This window comes from Ictalurus punctatus, chromosome 20 (assembly GCF_001660625.3).
Source record: "Ictalurus punctatus breed USDA103 chromosome 20, Coco_2.0, whole genome shotgun sequence".
NCBI classification, from domain to species: Eukaryota; Metazoa; Chordata; class Actinopteri; order Siluriformes; family Ictaluridae; genus Ictalurus; species Ictalurus punctatus.
In genome coordinates, this window is record NC_030435.2 from 8,408,032 (window position 1) to 8,425,156 (window position 17,125).

The following is a 17,125-nucleotide window of genomic DNA, read 5'->3' on the forward strand; positions in this document are numbered from 1 at the left end:
CATTTTTGTTAATATTTGATTATATCTTTTCATGTGACAACACTGAAGAAATGACACTTTGCTACAATGTAAAGTAGTTAGTGTGCAGCTTGTGTAACAGAGTAAATTTGCTGTCCCTTCAAAATAACTCAACACACAGCCATTAATGTCTAAACCGCTGGCAACAAAAGTGAGTACACTCCTAAGTGAAAATGTTCAAATTGGGCCCAAAGTGTCAATATTTTGTATGGCCACCATTATTTTCCAGCACTGCCTTAACCCTCTTGGGCATGGAGTTCACCAGAGCTTCACAGGTTGCCACTGGAGTCCTCTTCCACTCCTCCATGATGACATGTTAGAGACCTTATGCTCCTCCAACTTCCATTTGAGGATGCCCCACAGATGCTCAATAGGGTTTAGGTCTGGAGACATACTTGGCCAGTCCATCACCTTCACCCTCAGCTTCTTTAGCAAGGCAGTGGTCATCTTGGAGATGTGTTTGGGGTCGTTATCATGCTGGAATACTGCATACTGATCATGCTCTGCTTCAGTATGTCACAGTACATGTTGGCATTCATGGTTCCCTCAATAAACTGTAGCTCCCCAGTGCTGGCAGCACTCATGCAGCCCCAGACCGCCACACACGCCACACACGCTTGACACCATCTGAACCAAATAAGTTTATCTTGGTCTCATCGGACCACAGGAAGGTTCCATGTAATCCATGTCCTTAGTCTGCTTGTGTTCAGCAAACTGTTTGTGGGTTTTCTTGTTCATCATCTTTAGAAGAGGCTTCCTTCTGGGACGACAGCCATGCAGACCAATTTGATGCAGTGTGCAGCGTATGGTCTGAGCACTGACAGGCTGAACCCCCACCCCTTCAACCTCTGCAGCAATGCTGGCAGCACTCTTACGTCTATTTCCCAAAGACAACCTCTTGATATGATGCTGTGCATGTGCACTCAACTTCTTTGGTCGACCATGGCGAGGCCTGTTCTGAGTGGAACCTGTCCTGTTAAACCGCTGTATGGTCTTGGCCACTGTGTTGCAGCTCAGTGTCAGGGTCTTGGCAATCTTCTTATAGCCTAGATCATCTTTATGTAGAGCAACAATTCTTTTTTTCAGATCCTCAGAGAGTTCTTTGCCATGAGGTGCCATGTTGAACTTCCAGTGACCAGTATGAGGGAGTGTGAGAGCGATGACACCAAATTTAACACATCTGCTCCCCTTTCACACCTGAGACCTTGTTACACTAACAAGTCACATGACACCGCGGAGGGAAAATGGCTAATTGGGACCAATTTGGACATTTCCACTTAGGGGTGTACTTACTTTTGTTGCCAGCGGTTTTATACATTAATGGCTGTGTGTTGAGTTATTTTGAGGGGACAGCAAATTTACACTGTTACACAAGCTGTACACTCACTACTTTACATTGTAGCAAAGTGTCATTTCTTCAGTGTTGTCACATGAAAAGATATAATCAAATATTTACAAAAATGTGAGGGGTGTACTCAGTTTTGTGAGATACTGTATATATTTGTATATATGTAATTGTATATATAAATGTATATATATTATAACTGTGTATTTTGGTGAATAATAATAATAATAATAACACATCAAGATGTTAATAACTGAGCTTGAATAAATATAAGAAATACAAGAAATCAAATCAGAATATAACAAAAAATAAATTCTCAATCACCTGAATAAACATGCCCACTATGTAGTGTATTTTTTTTTAGTGTATGGAGAGTTGATGCATTTTAATCAAAGACATTGCTTATTTTCCATGCAATGAAAAACATAAAATGCAAAATAGAAAGATGTGCTGTATCAAGTGCTGTTTTATAAGCTGCCGATTAATATGGTAGAGGCCATACTGTTAAAATTAAACTAAACTTTGCATTGATTAGGACTATTCATTAACAATATACTAGACTGCAATTAGATTCCTTTATTTCAGTGTTTGCCTATATAATAGCCTATACCCATCATGTTAGTCTTTTTTGCTTTGATTTTTAAATTGTCATTAGACAGCAAAGGAAAAAAACACTATTTCATTCTTCAGTACCACATTTTCTCTCCCTGAGGTTTTTATTCTTGGCTTAAAGGCTAATGTTTGTGTTTAAAGAAAGTGGTCTAGACACTATTGAAAAATCTCATCTCAATCACTTCTACTCAAGAAAAATCTGGCAACCTCAAAAGAGATCATTTGCAAAATGTGAATGGAGAGCTCAGTAAATCAATTTAAGCAGCTGCAGAGAAGAAATCTGAATACATGCAAAATTTCCTCACATAAATATTGATGTCAGTTTTGGACTAAAATTACCAACTCTGAATACTGCCCTTGATATATTAAATAAGCATGTGCATGTTTGTCTCTTTCTGCATGTCTGTGTGTGTTTCTGTAGCAATGTGAAGACAAATGGGGTCACCTGTGTGCTCTGGCCGACTTTGCTATTGCTCTAAATGAGAGCATACAAGAGATCAACAAACACTCTTTTAACAATTTCCAACTCCGTATTGGTAAGAGACCATTTCATCAAACAAATATACTGAAATTCTGGGAGAACTTCAGAAAATTCCACTCTTGTCTCTTCTCTTCTACTTCTGGTTTCTGAACTTCTTTCACATGTTCTTTCTTTTCCTCTATTTTTCTTCTCTATCTGTCTCAGGAATGGCCCATGGCTCTGTGGTAGCAGGAGTGATTGGTGCTAAAAAGCCTCAGTATGATATCTGGGGGAAAACAGTGAACCTGGCTAGCCGTATGGACAGCACAGGTGTGAGTGGAAAAATCCAGGTCCCTGAGGAGACGTACAGCATCCTGACAGAGCGCGGCTTTGCTTTTGAATACCGTGGTGAGATCTATGTGAAGGGCATCAGCGAGCAGGAGGGCAAAATCCGAACGCACTTCCTTCTAGGCCGTGTGCAACCCAACCCACTCATCCTTCAGCCCCGCAAGCTTACAGGACAATACTCGCTCGCCGCTGTGGTGCTTGGCCTTGTCCAGTCACTCAACCGCCAAAAGCAGAAGCAGATCCTCAACGAGAACAACAACTCAGGCATCATGAAGGGCCATTATAACCGCAGGACCCTGTTGGCACCCACAGGGCCTGATGCCAGCCATGCTGAGATGGCCACAGACAAGAATGAACTGGCGTAAAGACTACCACTTTATTTATTTTTTAATGAGTAAAAACTATGGAAAAAAATACTGAACCAACATAGAGATGGCCTGAGGATAAAATCTGAGCAAAGCACCACAACGCCTGACTAAAAGACTGAGCTGCCCCAAAGACTGATAAACTGCCTGCGTGTCTGTATTGCCGTTTCTTTTTTTTAGTATTTCTTTTGTATTTCAAACACAAATAAAGGGGTTTAATTTTTTATAAATACTTGGGAGACCAGATTTTTTTAAACACTGGATTATTGCCCATCACTGATGCTCCTTGGATGTACTACATATTGAGAGTTTTGGAAAAGTTATAAGTTCAGCAAATTATGGACCTGTTTTCCACAGTCTGGGCTGATATGTAAAGTTTCATAAAATCTGAGAAGGGGGAAAAAAAAATAGTTAGAAGCTGGGAGTAATAAAAAAAAATTAAAATTCAGACCAACTCAGAGCAACTACGAGTAAATCTTAAGCATTTACAATTGTGACAGTTGCATCATCTTAAACCACACCCTATTTTTGTAGTATGAGCCCAGGTGCACAAATAATGTACATAAAGCACAATCATACTAGAGTTGAAATCTCTCTTATTTGTATGAAATAGTAATAATAATAATAATAAGAAGAAGAAGAAGAAGAAGAAGAAGAAGAAAAGTATTGATGCCTCACAAGGCAAATTTTGACCATTTAAAAGTACTCTTGTACTATAAATTGCTCTTATTCTTATGCCTAATTTTTGGAGTAAATTCCATTATATCTATGAATGTTTTGCCACTTAAAAGCAAAAACATTTTACTCTGAGTAGCTTAAACACACTCATCAAGTTCTCGCCATGGCCTCATGGGATATTCCCCATAATCCCACCATTTTAGGGTTACTATATGTATCACTTGCTCCCTTTGGAGGGGAAGGTCACTGCAAATCGATACAAAGTTTTTCTGACTGATCTGCTTCATGCTATGATGAAATATTTCTATCCTGATAGAATTGGTCTCTCCCAGGATAAAAATGTTCTCATCCACTGGGTGCAAGGGCTCACTGAATTGTTCGATGATGAAATTATTTAACTCCTATATTATAGCCTTTGCAGTTACCAGATCTTAACCCAGCTGAACACCAGTGGAGGGAATATCTGTTCAACAATTGGTGTTCATCCCTCCAGTACAGTTTCAGAGACTTGTAGCTTTTATAACAAAGTACACTGAATCTGTTCTTCGCCCAACACCTTACTGAGACACTTAGTTACGTTAATTTTAAGGGAATAAAATAATATTGTAGGCCACTAATAATACAGTATTCACCCATCTTACAGTTTTCCAGATTTTGTAGTGTTTCAAGCTGGAATTTAAATTAACATAATTGGAATTATATGCATTCCATACAAACGCGCGCACACACGCGCACACACACACACACACACACACACACACACACACACACACACACACACACACACACACATACAGTTGCAATCAAAATTATTGCAAGGTTTATTGTCCAAGTTTGTCCAAGTTTACAGATTTTCAACAGTTAACAAATTCAACTGAAAATGCAACTTATAATGATTTCTCCAGTTTCAAAGTTATTCAACCCCCTGAATAGAATCCCTCATAACAGCACAAATATGCAAAACAGTGAAACTAATCAAGGGCTTCATTAGTTGCACCAGGTGTGCTTGAGCTTGAACACATGAAAATATTTTAAATACTTGGATGAGGCAGAAAAGGGAAGCTATCACCGGCTGCAACCACATTTCTGATAAGGCAGGTTGTGGAAAACCCCTCGAGTGACTGCAAAAGACCTGCAGCAAGACTTGGTGGCAACAGGCACTGAGGTTTCAGTGAGCACAGTAAGGCGTGTACTAAACGCAGAAGGTTTCCATGCCAGAACTCCAAGACGTACGTCACTACTGACCCAAAAGCACAAGAAAATTCAGCTCAAAATCATATAAATAAGCCACAGAAGTTCACAGAAGGAACTTTTCGGCACGATGGAACAGCAGTATGTCTGGAGGAAGAAGAATGAAGAAAGAACACTCTGTCCACAGTCAAGCATGGTGGTGCTCTGTAATGCTCTGGGGCTGTTTTGCATCCTCTGGCACTGGAAACCTGCAGCATGTGGAAAGCAAGATGGATTCACTGAAGTATGAGAAAATCCTAGGAGATCATGCCAGCTGTGAGGAAGGTGAAACTTGGGCGTAATTGGACCTTCCAGCAGGACAATGATCTCAAGCATACCTCAAATTCCATCAAGGCTTGGTTGCAGAAGAAGTCCTGGAAGATTCTACAGGGCCATCAAAGTCACCTGACTTGAACCCCATAAAAAATCTCTCGTGGGATTTGAAGAAGGCAGTTGCAGCATGCAAACCCAAGAATATTACTGAACTGGAGGCCGTTGCTCATGTGGACTGGGCTAAGATTCCTCAGGTACGCTGCCAGAAGCTGGTGTCTGGCTATGTATCTTGTTTGCAGCAGATCATAACAGCAAAAGGGTGCTCTATCCATCCATCCATCCATCCATTCATCTTCTATACAGCTTATCCTTTTCAGGGTCACGGGGAACCTGGAGCTTATCCCAGGGATCATCGGGCACAAGGCAGGATACACCCTCGACAGGGTGCCAATCCATCGCAGGACACAATCACATACACACACCACAGACACGCCAATCCGCCTACCATGCATGTCTTTGGACTGGGGGAGGAAACCAGAGTACCCAGAGGAAACCCCCACAGCATGGGGAGAACATGCAAACTCCACACACACAGGGCCACAGTGGAAATCGAACCCCTGACCCTGGAGGTGTGAGGCGAACGTGCTAACAACTAAGCCAGGGTGCTCTACTAAGTATTAAAAATGCTTGCCATGAAGGGGTTGAATAATTTTGAAACTGGAGAAATCATTATAAGTTGCATTTTCAGTTGAATTTGGGGAAACCACATGAAGCATTCATTGTGTTGAAATTTTTCTTTTGTTTTATTTGTTCATTGCAAACAGCTGAAAATCTGTACATTTTGACAATAAACCTGATTTGCAATAGGGGTTGAATAATTTTGATTGCAGCTTGCCCTGCTTTGATTGATAGGATATAATCAGCCCTGATCATCGGATGTTTTTAAACTATCGGCCGATGGATACAAGATGCATAAATATGTATAGACATAAGCGCAAACTATATATATATATATATATATATATACACACACACACACACACAAATACACACACATATACATATGAACAGTATATACAACAAGCAACAATGTACAGTTTAAACAATACTATATACTACATATTGCAACTGTACAGTATAATCAGTGTAGACATATAACAATAACTGTGAAGTAGTGATAAAGCAATCACTACTACACAAGTAGTGTCTAAGCAATGTAATTAGTCCAATACCATACCCTTAATACAGCAGTGTAGCAGCATATATGTAGTGCAGTAAAGTAAGGTCAATGGAGGGGGTGGTTAGGTATTGTACAGACTGATGACTCTCGGCACAAAGGAAAATCTGAAGCGTTCCGTGTTGCACCTGGGGGGGATGAGCCTATGGCTGAAGGTGTTCTCCATCTGCTGCAGCTCAGCATACAGTGGATGAGATGAGTTTCCCAGAATTTACCTGATTTTATTTCTCATTCTCTTCTCCACCACTGTCTCCAGATTGTCCAGTTTGTGACCAACAACAGAACTGGCCTTCTTCACCAACTTGTTGAGTTTGTCAGTCTCCCTGGCATTAATTCCACCTCCCCAGCATGTCGCAGAACAGGACGCCGGCTACCACAGACTGATAGAACATCTGCAGTAACTTGCTGCTCACGTGAAATGCCCTCCTTAGAATAAACAGTCTGTTTTTTCCCTTCTGGTAGAGAGCTTCAGTGTTTTCCAACCAGTCCAGTTTGCTGTTAATGTGCATTCCCAGGAACTTGTACGAATCTACCATCTCTATTTTCTCCCCCTGGATGGTAATAGTTGTTGGGGGCTTTCTGTTTCGGCGGAAGTCCACTATCAGCTCTTTGGTCTTGCCGATGTTGAGCCGAAGGTGTTTATTCTTAGACCATCTGACAAAGCTTTCCACTATGCCTCTGTGCTCCTCCTCCTTATCTTCACTGATGCAGCCCACGATGGAGGAGTCATTAGAGAGTTTCTGGAGGTGGCATGTTCCAGAGTTTTAGCTAAAGTCATAGGTGTATATGGTGAATAGAAAAGGTGAAAACACAGTTCCTTGAGGTATGCCGGTGTTGCACATCACCACATCTGACAGGCTGCCTTGCAGTCGTACATACTGTGGTCTGCTGGTAAGATAGTCCATGATAGTCCATGATCCAAGCCATCATGTCGTGGTCTACCCGCACGTTGGAGACCTTTTCTGCAAGCGGCGGGGGGGTTAAATGCATTAGAAAAATTACTGTGCTTCCCAGCGTCTCCAGGTGAGAGTAAGCCCTGTGCAGTAGATAGATGATCGCGTCGTCCACACTGATTTGGGTCTGGTATGCAAGGGTTGTCACTTACAATCAGTTTCAGGTGCCTCAGAATCTCAAAGATCTTCATAATATGTGAAGTCAGTACCACAGGTCTGTAGTCATTTGAGGTACTGGGATGACCTTTCTTGGGCACCAGAACAATGCAGGAGGTCTTCCGCAGTTGGGGCACCTTTTTCAGCCTTAGGAAAAGATTGAAGATGTATTGAAATATACCTGCAGCTTGTGTGGCATATGCCTTGAGCAGCCTGACGTTGTCTGAGCCTGAATATATATAATATATTCAGTAAATATATTTCCAATGAGGTTATTCACATGAAATTTTCAGCAGACCTCAGTATTAACTCAAGAAATCCACACATATAAAGAAATAACAACATTAAAGTCCATAAATAAAGTAATGTGTAATAAATTGGAATGACACAAGAAAAAAGTATTGAGCATGCTAAGAAAAAGCAGTTCTCCAAGGCAAGTTAAGGCAAGGAACCAGGTGAAATCTATAAGTAGTTAGAAAGTAATTATACCTTTATCTGTGCAAATTAATATCAGCTGGGTTAGTAAATTGATGGTCTATAAAAAGTCTTTTCTTTACCAAGGTGTCACACAAGAAGCATTTCATGATGGGTAAAAGCCAAGAGCTCTCCCAAGACCTTCACGACCTTATTGTTATGAAACATATAGATGGAATTAGTTATAGACATATTTCAAAACTTCTGAATCCAACAGTAAGGATTATGCCCATTATCCCCAAGTGGACGCAACATCACTCCGTCACCAACCAGACACACACAGGAGCTCCTCGCAAGATTTCTGACCAGGGAGTCAGAAGAACAGTCAGAAGACTAGTCCATGAACCAAAGACCACTTGGAAAGAGCTCCTGAAACACTTGGAGGCAGCAGGTACCATAATCACAGAGACAACAATAAGCAATGCACTCCACTGCCATGGCCTCTATGCACGCTCATCCTGCAAGACTCCATTAATAAAGAAAAGGCATGTCGAAGCTCATTTAAAGTCTGCTACAGCTCATTTGGACAAGCCTATGAAAAAGAGCGTAGTCTGGTAAAACGAAAACAAAATTGAACTTTTTCTCTGTCATACTACACACCATGTTTGGAAAAGAAATGGCACTACATATCACCCTTAAAACACTATACCAACAGTGAAGTTTGGAAGTGGAAGCATCATGGTGTGGGCTGTTTTTCATCACATGGTACTGGCAGACTTCATATAAGTGAAGGAACAATGAATGGAGTCCTTTACTGCTGGAGATGGAGATTCTTAAGAAGGATCTGCTGGAATCTGATGGAATCTGCTGGAATGGTGGACCTTCCAGCAGGACAACGATCCAAAGCATATAGCAAAGGAAACTCTCAATTGGTTTCAGAGAAAAAAATATCAAGGTGTTAGAATGGCCCAGTCAATCACCTGACTTGAATCCAATTGAACAAGATTTAAAGACAATATGTTTAGAAGAATGGGTCAAAATCACACCTGAATACTGCGGCCAATTAATTTCTTCATACAGGAAGCGTCTTGAAGCCGTCATTACAAACATAGGCTTCTCCACTAAGTATTGAATAAATTTCAGTAAGCGTGTTCAATACTTTTTTTTCCTGTGCCATTCCTCTTTATTACACATAACTTTATTTATGGATTTTAATGTTTGTATTTCTTTATATGTGTGCATTTCTTGAGGTAATACCAAAGTCTGGTGAAATTTTCATGTGAATAGACTCATTGATAATATATTTACTGAAAAAAATGTTGACACGTTCAATATTTATTTCCCCCACTGTATAAAAACACAGCCAATTTCCAACAGTACAACATATGGCAGAAGGGTGGGTGATTACATACGACACAATCAAAATTTTACTGTAGCATCCAGTATTTTCTCAAAACCATCTTCAGCCCCTTGTCAGCATTTATTCTACCACAATTAAGGAGGTAAGTTATTCAGAAAAGTTTGGAGAGTGCAATTTCAAACTCCGATAATGCCACAGCCATCAATGGCCAGGAGTCCAAGAAAGCAAAATTGTCTGTCCTCCAACTCTGTTATCCTGCACTGTGACTCGACATGAGCAACAGTTCGAAAAGATGCCGTTGGCTGGCTTTCACGTGTCTTGGAAAAAGCACTTCAAATGTTAGATTTCAGTTATTATGTGTATATTCCTATGTCTGCTAGCCATTTTGTGTTATAGACCATGGTGTTAAAAGCACTGTGCAGGATTTTTTCCCAAACTGGGAAGTTTTCCAGCATATTTGTTAGCTATCTTCAGTTTTGTAAAGCACCCCTAAGATAATTCGATACAGTAAGCTGTACTTGAAAATCAATAAATTTCATGTGCATATTTTATGTTCCAACTAAGTTCAGTAGCTTATACTTGTACTGAGACTTACTTTGCTGGCATGTGTGTTTTTTCATGACATTTCACATAAAATTTTATGCAACAAACAGTGAGGAGAGTGAGTTAATATAACCCTTTAAAAGCATAGTAACTCTATTAGGAATAGCAGTAATTACCAGCTTTAGGGTTAGACCTTATCTTACTTATTCCAACTAAAATTATGATTATACATATGCATAAATACATTATGCATATACATATACAGAATGAAAGCATTTGTTTATTGTTTATAGAAATTGGTTGTCTTAATTGGTAGTTTTAATATGTTGTAATTTCATAACAAAAAGATCACAAAAAGAGATCACAGAATACAAAATTTGAAATAATTCTCCATATTAAGTAAGAGGATGACAAATATTCTCTTAATCATTTAATCTTAAATAGACTTTTCACAAAAGACAAGTAAGACCACCATAAGTGATACTATTTATAATAAATGAACTTATAGCATTGGGCCTATTTTATGTTCATTTGATATTTTATGATACACTATTTGGCTAAAAGTATGTGACCATATGACCATTATACTTATATGTGGGTGTTCCCCAGGATATTACCACAAAGTTAGATGCAAACAATTGTCTAGAATGTCTTTGTATTGTTGTAGCATTAAGATTTGACTTCAGGAATCCTAGTCCAAATATGTACCAGGATGACAATGTCCCAGTGCACAAAGTGAGGTCGATGAAGATGGTTTGTGGAAAAAGTCAAGTGGTCTGCACAGAGTCCTATCCCCAACCCCACTGAACACCTTTGGGATGAATTGGAATACTGGCTACATGCCAGGCCTCCTCACCAGACATCAGCATCTGATCTCACTAATGCTCTTGTGGCTGAAATGGGCAAATCCTCACAGCCACATTCCCAAATCTAGTGGAAAGCCTTCTCAGAAGAGTAGAGGCTGTTATAGCTGCAAAGGGAAGAAACCATATTAATGCCCATGATTTTAGAATGAGATCAACAAGCACATGTGTATGTGATGGTCAGGTGTGCACATACAAACAGACATATAATGTTTATATTGCAGGATAACACCAGGATTCCAGTCAAACAGAATAAACACTGCACAGTATGTGAAAGCACATACATTTATTTTAATTTAGTGATATTTCCATGTATACTAATTGGCTGTTAGCCTATAAAGATCATTGTGATAATGAAGAAGCAGGCTAAAATAAAAATCTTGCTTCTTCACACAGTGAACTAGAAAACCACATCAGGTAAGAACCATAAATTGTGAACAGTGCTAGAAAGTGTGACATCAAGGAAGTGGTGAAAAGCCATGTCTGCATATGTGATTTATATGATTGTGTATTTCCTAATATCATAGTTATATATCAGTATTGGCTTCAAATAGAATTATATAGTTTTTTGGTGTATTTCTATACAACAAAACATGAATGATTGGCTTAGAACAAATTTCAAATGCTGCTGGACTAGAGCTCCCTGCCAGACTGAATATTGCAGAAAGGGTAAAGTACTGACCTTCAAATTCTGAATACTAGATCATTGGACATCATCTCCGTTTGGTTACATTCCTCATCACAGTAGCCAAGAGCCTTAACCATAAATAGATGCTGTTAGGCCAACAGTCCGAAGCCAATTCAGTGAACACAAGTAGCTAGTGTTACTACATCTGAATCCATAATTGTTTTACATTTTACACTTTGAAAGATGTCAACCCTTACTATGCCCACCATCGACATTAATTCGCACAACCAAAGTGTGCCTATGAGTCTTGACAGAATGTAACAAGAAGACAGTGTTATAAATTTTTTCCAAGACAAAAAGAAGACATTTTAGGTAGGCAAAAGTTAGAAAAACAATAAAAATGGATAATATGCCCATATTTTACAGTTTATATACAAAATAAATTTCCATGTTCATTTAATAGTGTTTTTTGGGCTATGATGAATTTCTTTTGACTCACATCAGAACCCCACATCATGGGGGGTAAGGGGGGGTAGTGACTTTTTACTGAATCTTCCATTCTTCCGTTGAATTCACACTTGTGTAACTGCAGTTTCATGTCCAGCAGATGGCGCTGAGGACTCTAAGGTCACCTCAATTTCGAAATGATCAAGGAATGTGCCATCTCTGTTTGCCTGTGGTGTACAATTAAGAGAGAACGAAGTATTTTAGGAATTCATTTATGTTTTGCTCAAACACACACACACACACACACACACACACACACACACATTTGTTTTACTATCCCTTTGAGAAACGTAATTAGCTTAATGCAGCTAATTAATTAGATTAACTAACTCTGACCCTAAACTCAGTAACCAAAATGGATTCTTTTTATTCTTTGAAATATGAAAATGAAAGATTCCTTATGGGGAAATTTCTTTCTTTCTTTCTTTCTCTCTCTCTCTCTCTCTCTCTCTCTCTCTCTCTCTCTCGCGCGCGCGCGCGCACACACACACACACACACACACACAGAGAGAGAGAGAGAGAGAGAGAGAGAGAGAGAGAGAGAGATTTTGTTTCTGCTTGAAGCTTTCTTAGTTTCTTCTTTCCTGTCATTATTCCAGTAATTTAAGCCTGATGCACACACTAGCTTTATATTGAGCTAATAAAGCTTTTGTTGTTGTTGTTGTTGTTGTTTTAAATGAGGCTTCAGGTTTTGAGAAAAAGTCTTCAGGATGGAGGCCTTTCTGATTTCTCAGTAATAAGCATTTATTTATTTATTTGTTTGTTTGTTTGTTTGTTTGTTTGTTTACTATTTGTTTGTTTATTTATTTTTGTTTTTGGGGTCCTTGAAAAAGGAGAGGCTGGTGACAGCACAACTGCTTATATGTAGATGCTATAGCATAAGAGATAACAGGAATTAACTTGTTTCATGAATGTTGCACAACATCAATAACTATATTAAAACACGACATGTAATTCATTAATAAATAAGCAATCATTAGCATTGGTAAATTACTGTTGTACAGGATTGGGATATGCTGTTATTGGAAAATAAAGAATGTCCTGGTGATAACAGCCCAAGGTATTGATTCTTTTCTTTTTAACATCAAGACCCATTGTGTTTTGTTACAATGCTAATGCATGTTCTAATAATCTGATAGACCAATACAAACAATTTGCATTACATACTGTATTTACTCATACTCTCATATTGAGAACACACAAAAATTAAGCTACTTTCTCAGTGAATAAATAGTTTTTAAAAATGAAGAAAAAAAACAGCACAGCAGTTTGCAACTCATAGACATGTGCAGCACCTTGCAAAAATAAAAAAAACATCAGCTACATCAGTTTCGACACCCCAAGAGTGAACAAGATAAAAAATCATCAATGTCTTCTTTAGTTTCTCATTTACAGTATATGCCCACCAGTAAACCTCTCATCTAGCCTTCTGTAGAAATACTTCCCTGACTTTAATTGGTTATTGTGTGCTGGGGGGCGGTCCCAATAACTAACATCCAAGATAGCATTCGCCCTCTGATGCTAGGCAACTGTTACAATTCTGTGGAATTAAAATATCTCATTATAATAATTGGGGCGCATGGTGGCTTGATGGGCGCATGGTGGTTAAAACGTTCGCCTCACACCTCCAGGGTCAGGGGTTCGATTCCCACTGTGGCACTGTGTGTGCGGAGTTTCCTCCAGATACTCCAGTTTCCTCCCCCAGTCCAAAGACATGCATGGTAGGCTGATTGGCATGTCCAAAGTGTCCGTAGTGTATGAATGGGTGTGTGAGTGTGTATGTGATTGTGCCCTGCAATGGATTGGCACCCTGTCCAGGGGTGCCTGATGCTCCCTGGGATAGGCTCCAGGTTTCCCTGTGACCCTGAAAAGGATAAATCATCATTGTTTAGAAAATACTGTAGGTCTGAAAAAATAAGCAAATTTTATTGTGGACCAAATTTTAACTTGGAACTCTTGCACCTATTGATTCTCCTGAGGTGCAGAAGGTTCCAGAGGGGACCAATAGATTATTCTGTGATCTTCAAAATAATAGTGTAGTCTAACATTATATGAGAAGTACAAAACAAACTGTGGCTCATGTACATCTTTACCACAATGTCATCTGATACGTTGACATGGCTCAGGTGGGAGAGTTGGTTGTCCATTAACTACAGGGTTGGTGGTTCAATCCCCGGCCCACATGCCTCCACATGCTGAAGTGTCATTGGGCAAGACACTGAACCCCAAGTTGCTTCCAATGGCAGACTAGCACCTTGCGTAGCAGCTCTGCTGCCTTTGGTGTGTAAGTGCATATGTGAATGGGTGAATGAGAACCAGTGTAATGTGCTGTGTAGAACCGTTAAGGTTAAAAAAGCACTATATAAGTGCAGACCATTTACATGTCCTCTTCTTGCTTCATATGGCATATGCAGTGTTATGACATGCACAATGAATTGACCAAAACTTGTTTTCTTTCTGCGACTAAACTGTGAATTATTAGTTTTAAATATTATCTAGTTTAATTGCCTCACAGCTCCAGGGTCTCAGGTTTAATCCTGAGCTTAGGGTACTGTCTCTGTGGAGTTTTGCATGATCTCCCTCTATTAGCATTGGTTACCTCTGGGTTCTCTGGTGTACGTCTTCTGTCGAAAAACATTGCTGATTGGCTATGCTAGAATGCCCCTAGGTGTGTGTGTGTGCAAGGTGCAGTGCAATTGACTGGCATCCCATCTGGGGATGGCCTTGTGCCAGAGTTAGAAGAAGCTTTTATCTGACACATATAAATTGCAGCACAGTGAAATATTTTTTTTCCCATTTATCAGGAAGCTGGCGTCAAAGATGATACAGCGTCCCTGGAGCAGATAGGGTTAAGGGCCCAAGAGTGGCAGCCAATAGGGGCTTGAACCCCCAACCTTTTGATCAGGAACCCAGAGTCTTAACCATTGAGCCACCATTGCCTCTTGCCAGTATAGGCTCTGGACTTATTGTAACTCATTCAGATAAATGAATGAGTTACAAAAACACTGTTCAGGCAGTATTGCTCATCAAGGAACAAATTGATAATTGTCTTTAAATTATAATTTCAGAAAGCTTTTCATGTTTGTGTGCCAATATTTGTCTTTGTTTCCAAATAGGCACATTTTACAAAAGAAATTAATACCATTTTCATGATTTGTTCAAATCACATGTCTTTGATGAGAAACTATACACAACCAGGTGATGTATGTTATTGTATACTATTGGCATTTTTTTATATATATATATATATATTGCATAATTAAAATATATGAACTTAATGATTTTGTGTATGTATTACTCACCTGAGTCACTACTAGTCTTTATGGAAAAAGTTATAGATTAACATAATCTCTCCATTCTGTTTCCTCTCCTTACGTAGGATGTGTTTCCATGGCAACCTCGATCGGCTCATCATGTCACCCTACAGGAAAGGCTTGGTTTGTGTGTGAGTGCGTGTGTGCATTTGTCTGTTGGTTGGGAAAGTGTCTGCATATGGCTTGTTTTAAGTGTGTGTATGTGGTTGTGTCGATGTGTGAGTGTTTTATCTGCTGAAAAGATTTCTTCCTGTCAGAATGTTTTTGACTAATCTGTATGCTCAGAATTCTCACCATGCACTCACCATCCCGGCCAAACAGGACTGGTGTTATTCTCATTGCTGCATTATCTGACCAATGAAACCATGAAAAGGTAGTAGCTATGATGATTAACAGAGAACGTATGCAATATGTGTGAGAGAGGGAGGGAAAGATGGAGAAGCAGAGTGATGGAAAGCATTGAATTGAGGCATCAAAGAGTTAAACAGCATAGAAACTGGCATAAATATGAGCTCAGCTGTGACACTGCAGGCTGTGTGTGTGTGTGTGTGTGTGTGTGTGTGTGTGTGTGTGTATGTGTGTGTGTGTGTGTGTGTGTGTGTGTGTGTGTGTGTGTGTGTGTGTGTGTGTGTGTGTGTAGAAATGTGTATAATGTGAGAAACCATCTGTCAGGTCCATCTTTTCTGAAAGCTCCTCACCCTATCAAGCCAATATACACACGCTTTACAGTACTTTCAAAACGCATAACACACACTTAGTGACAATCCTGAACCTGCCACACATCCTGTTGCTTGGCAACCACCCAAGAGCTGGTGCTAGTGTACATCCTAGTCTGTTGACTGTTGTATTTGCGTATCTCTGTGTGTGCATGTGATGATGTTTGCGTGAAGGTTTGAGCATTTTCTGTTCATACTTGAACCATGAACTTCATACTATGAACAAGTACAATGAACACCAACATTACAATCAATATAAAAATCAGTATGAATATCAACATTGATTTATTTTTTGTTTCGTTTCTGTAGAAATGGGTGGAGTCCGGTATCTTAGTGCCCTATCAGCTCTCTGGATCAATACACAGTCATTTCTTTATTTATAAGTCCTATGCATATTTAAATGAAAGTCTTATGAATATTTTAATGTAGTGTTACTGCAGATGGTGGATGAGCCTCTTAAACTGAAGCTACTATGGCATAAATTTCAGCACCAGTTACATTTTGTAGATTACCATGCTCTCTAATATTAATATTCATTTATTGTTTCAGGATATAGTTCTGCAACACTTTTACTTCATGTAATACTGTATATTTACAGCATAACATGACTTTGGTTTTAAATTTGTAATATCTGTCTCTTGTCATCCTACCAGTCCTAAATTCTGCAGATTTTAGTTCCACCTGCTTCCTCCTGCATACTAATCATCTTCAGAAAAAGCATGGTGGGTTGGTACTAAATTCTGCTGTAATGTGGAGCTGCAGGAGCACTTTTTGGGAACAAACATGTAGTGCAATACCTGACTACTGTAATTGTTTGAGGCTCGTTGAGAGTCAAATTGCATTCAAAACATGTTGGCATTGAAGGCAAAGATGAATGTATCTGTGAATGGAACTCTCTCTCTCTCTCTCTCTCTCTCTCTCTCTCTCTCTCTGTGTGTGTGTGTGAGAGAGAGAGAGAGAGAGAGAGAGAGAGAGAGAGAGAGAGAGAGAGAGAGAGAGAGAGACTTACATTTTATCTCCTTACACAACTATGGCACGTTTATAAATACATCAAAGATTCACTTGGCTTGTTTAGTAGCTTGCTTGGATATTACACACACACACA

General features: G+C 39.4%; 1 protein-coding gene across 2 annotated transcripts in view; it reads left to right on the forward strand.

The window, feature by feature from the left end:
• adcy8 (adenylate cyclase 8 (brain)) overlaps positions 1 to 3,367 on the forward strand; it is an 87,368-nt gene extending 84,001 nt beyond the window's left edge. For both annotated transcript variants that reach the window (XM_017495071.3, XM_017495072.3), the window contains 2 exons: positions 2,397 to 2,511; positions 2,661 to 3,367. In XM_017495071.3, coding sequence (XP_017350560.1) covers positions 2,397 to 2,511; positions 2,661 to 3,148 — 603 coding nt within the window. In that variant the 3' untranslated portion in view covers positions 3,149 to 3,367. The remainder of the gene's footprint in view (positions 1 to 2,396; positions 2,512 to 2,660) is intronic.
• The last annotated feature ends 13,758 nt before the right edge of the window (positions 3,368 to 17,125 follow it).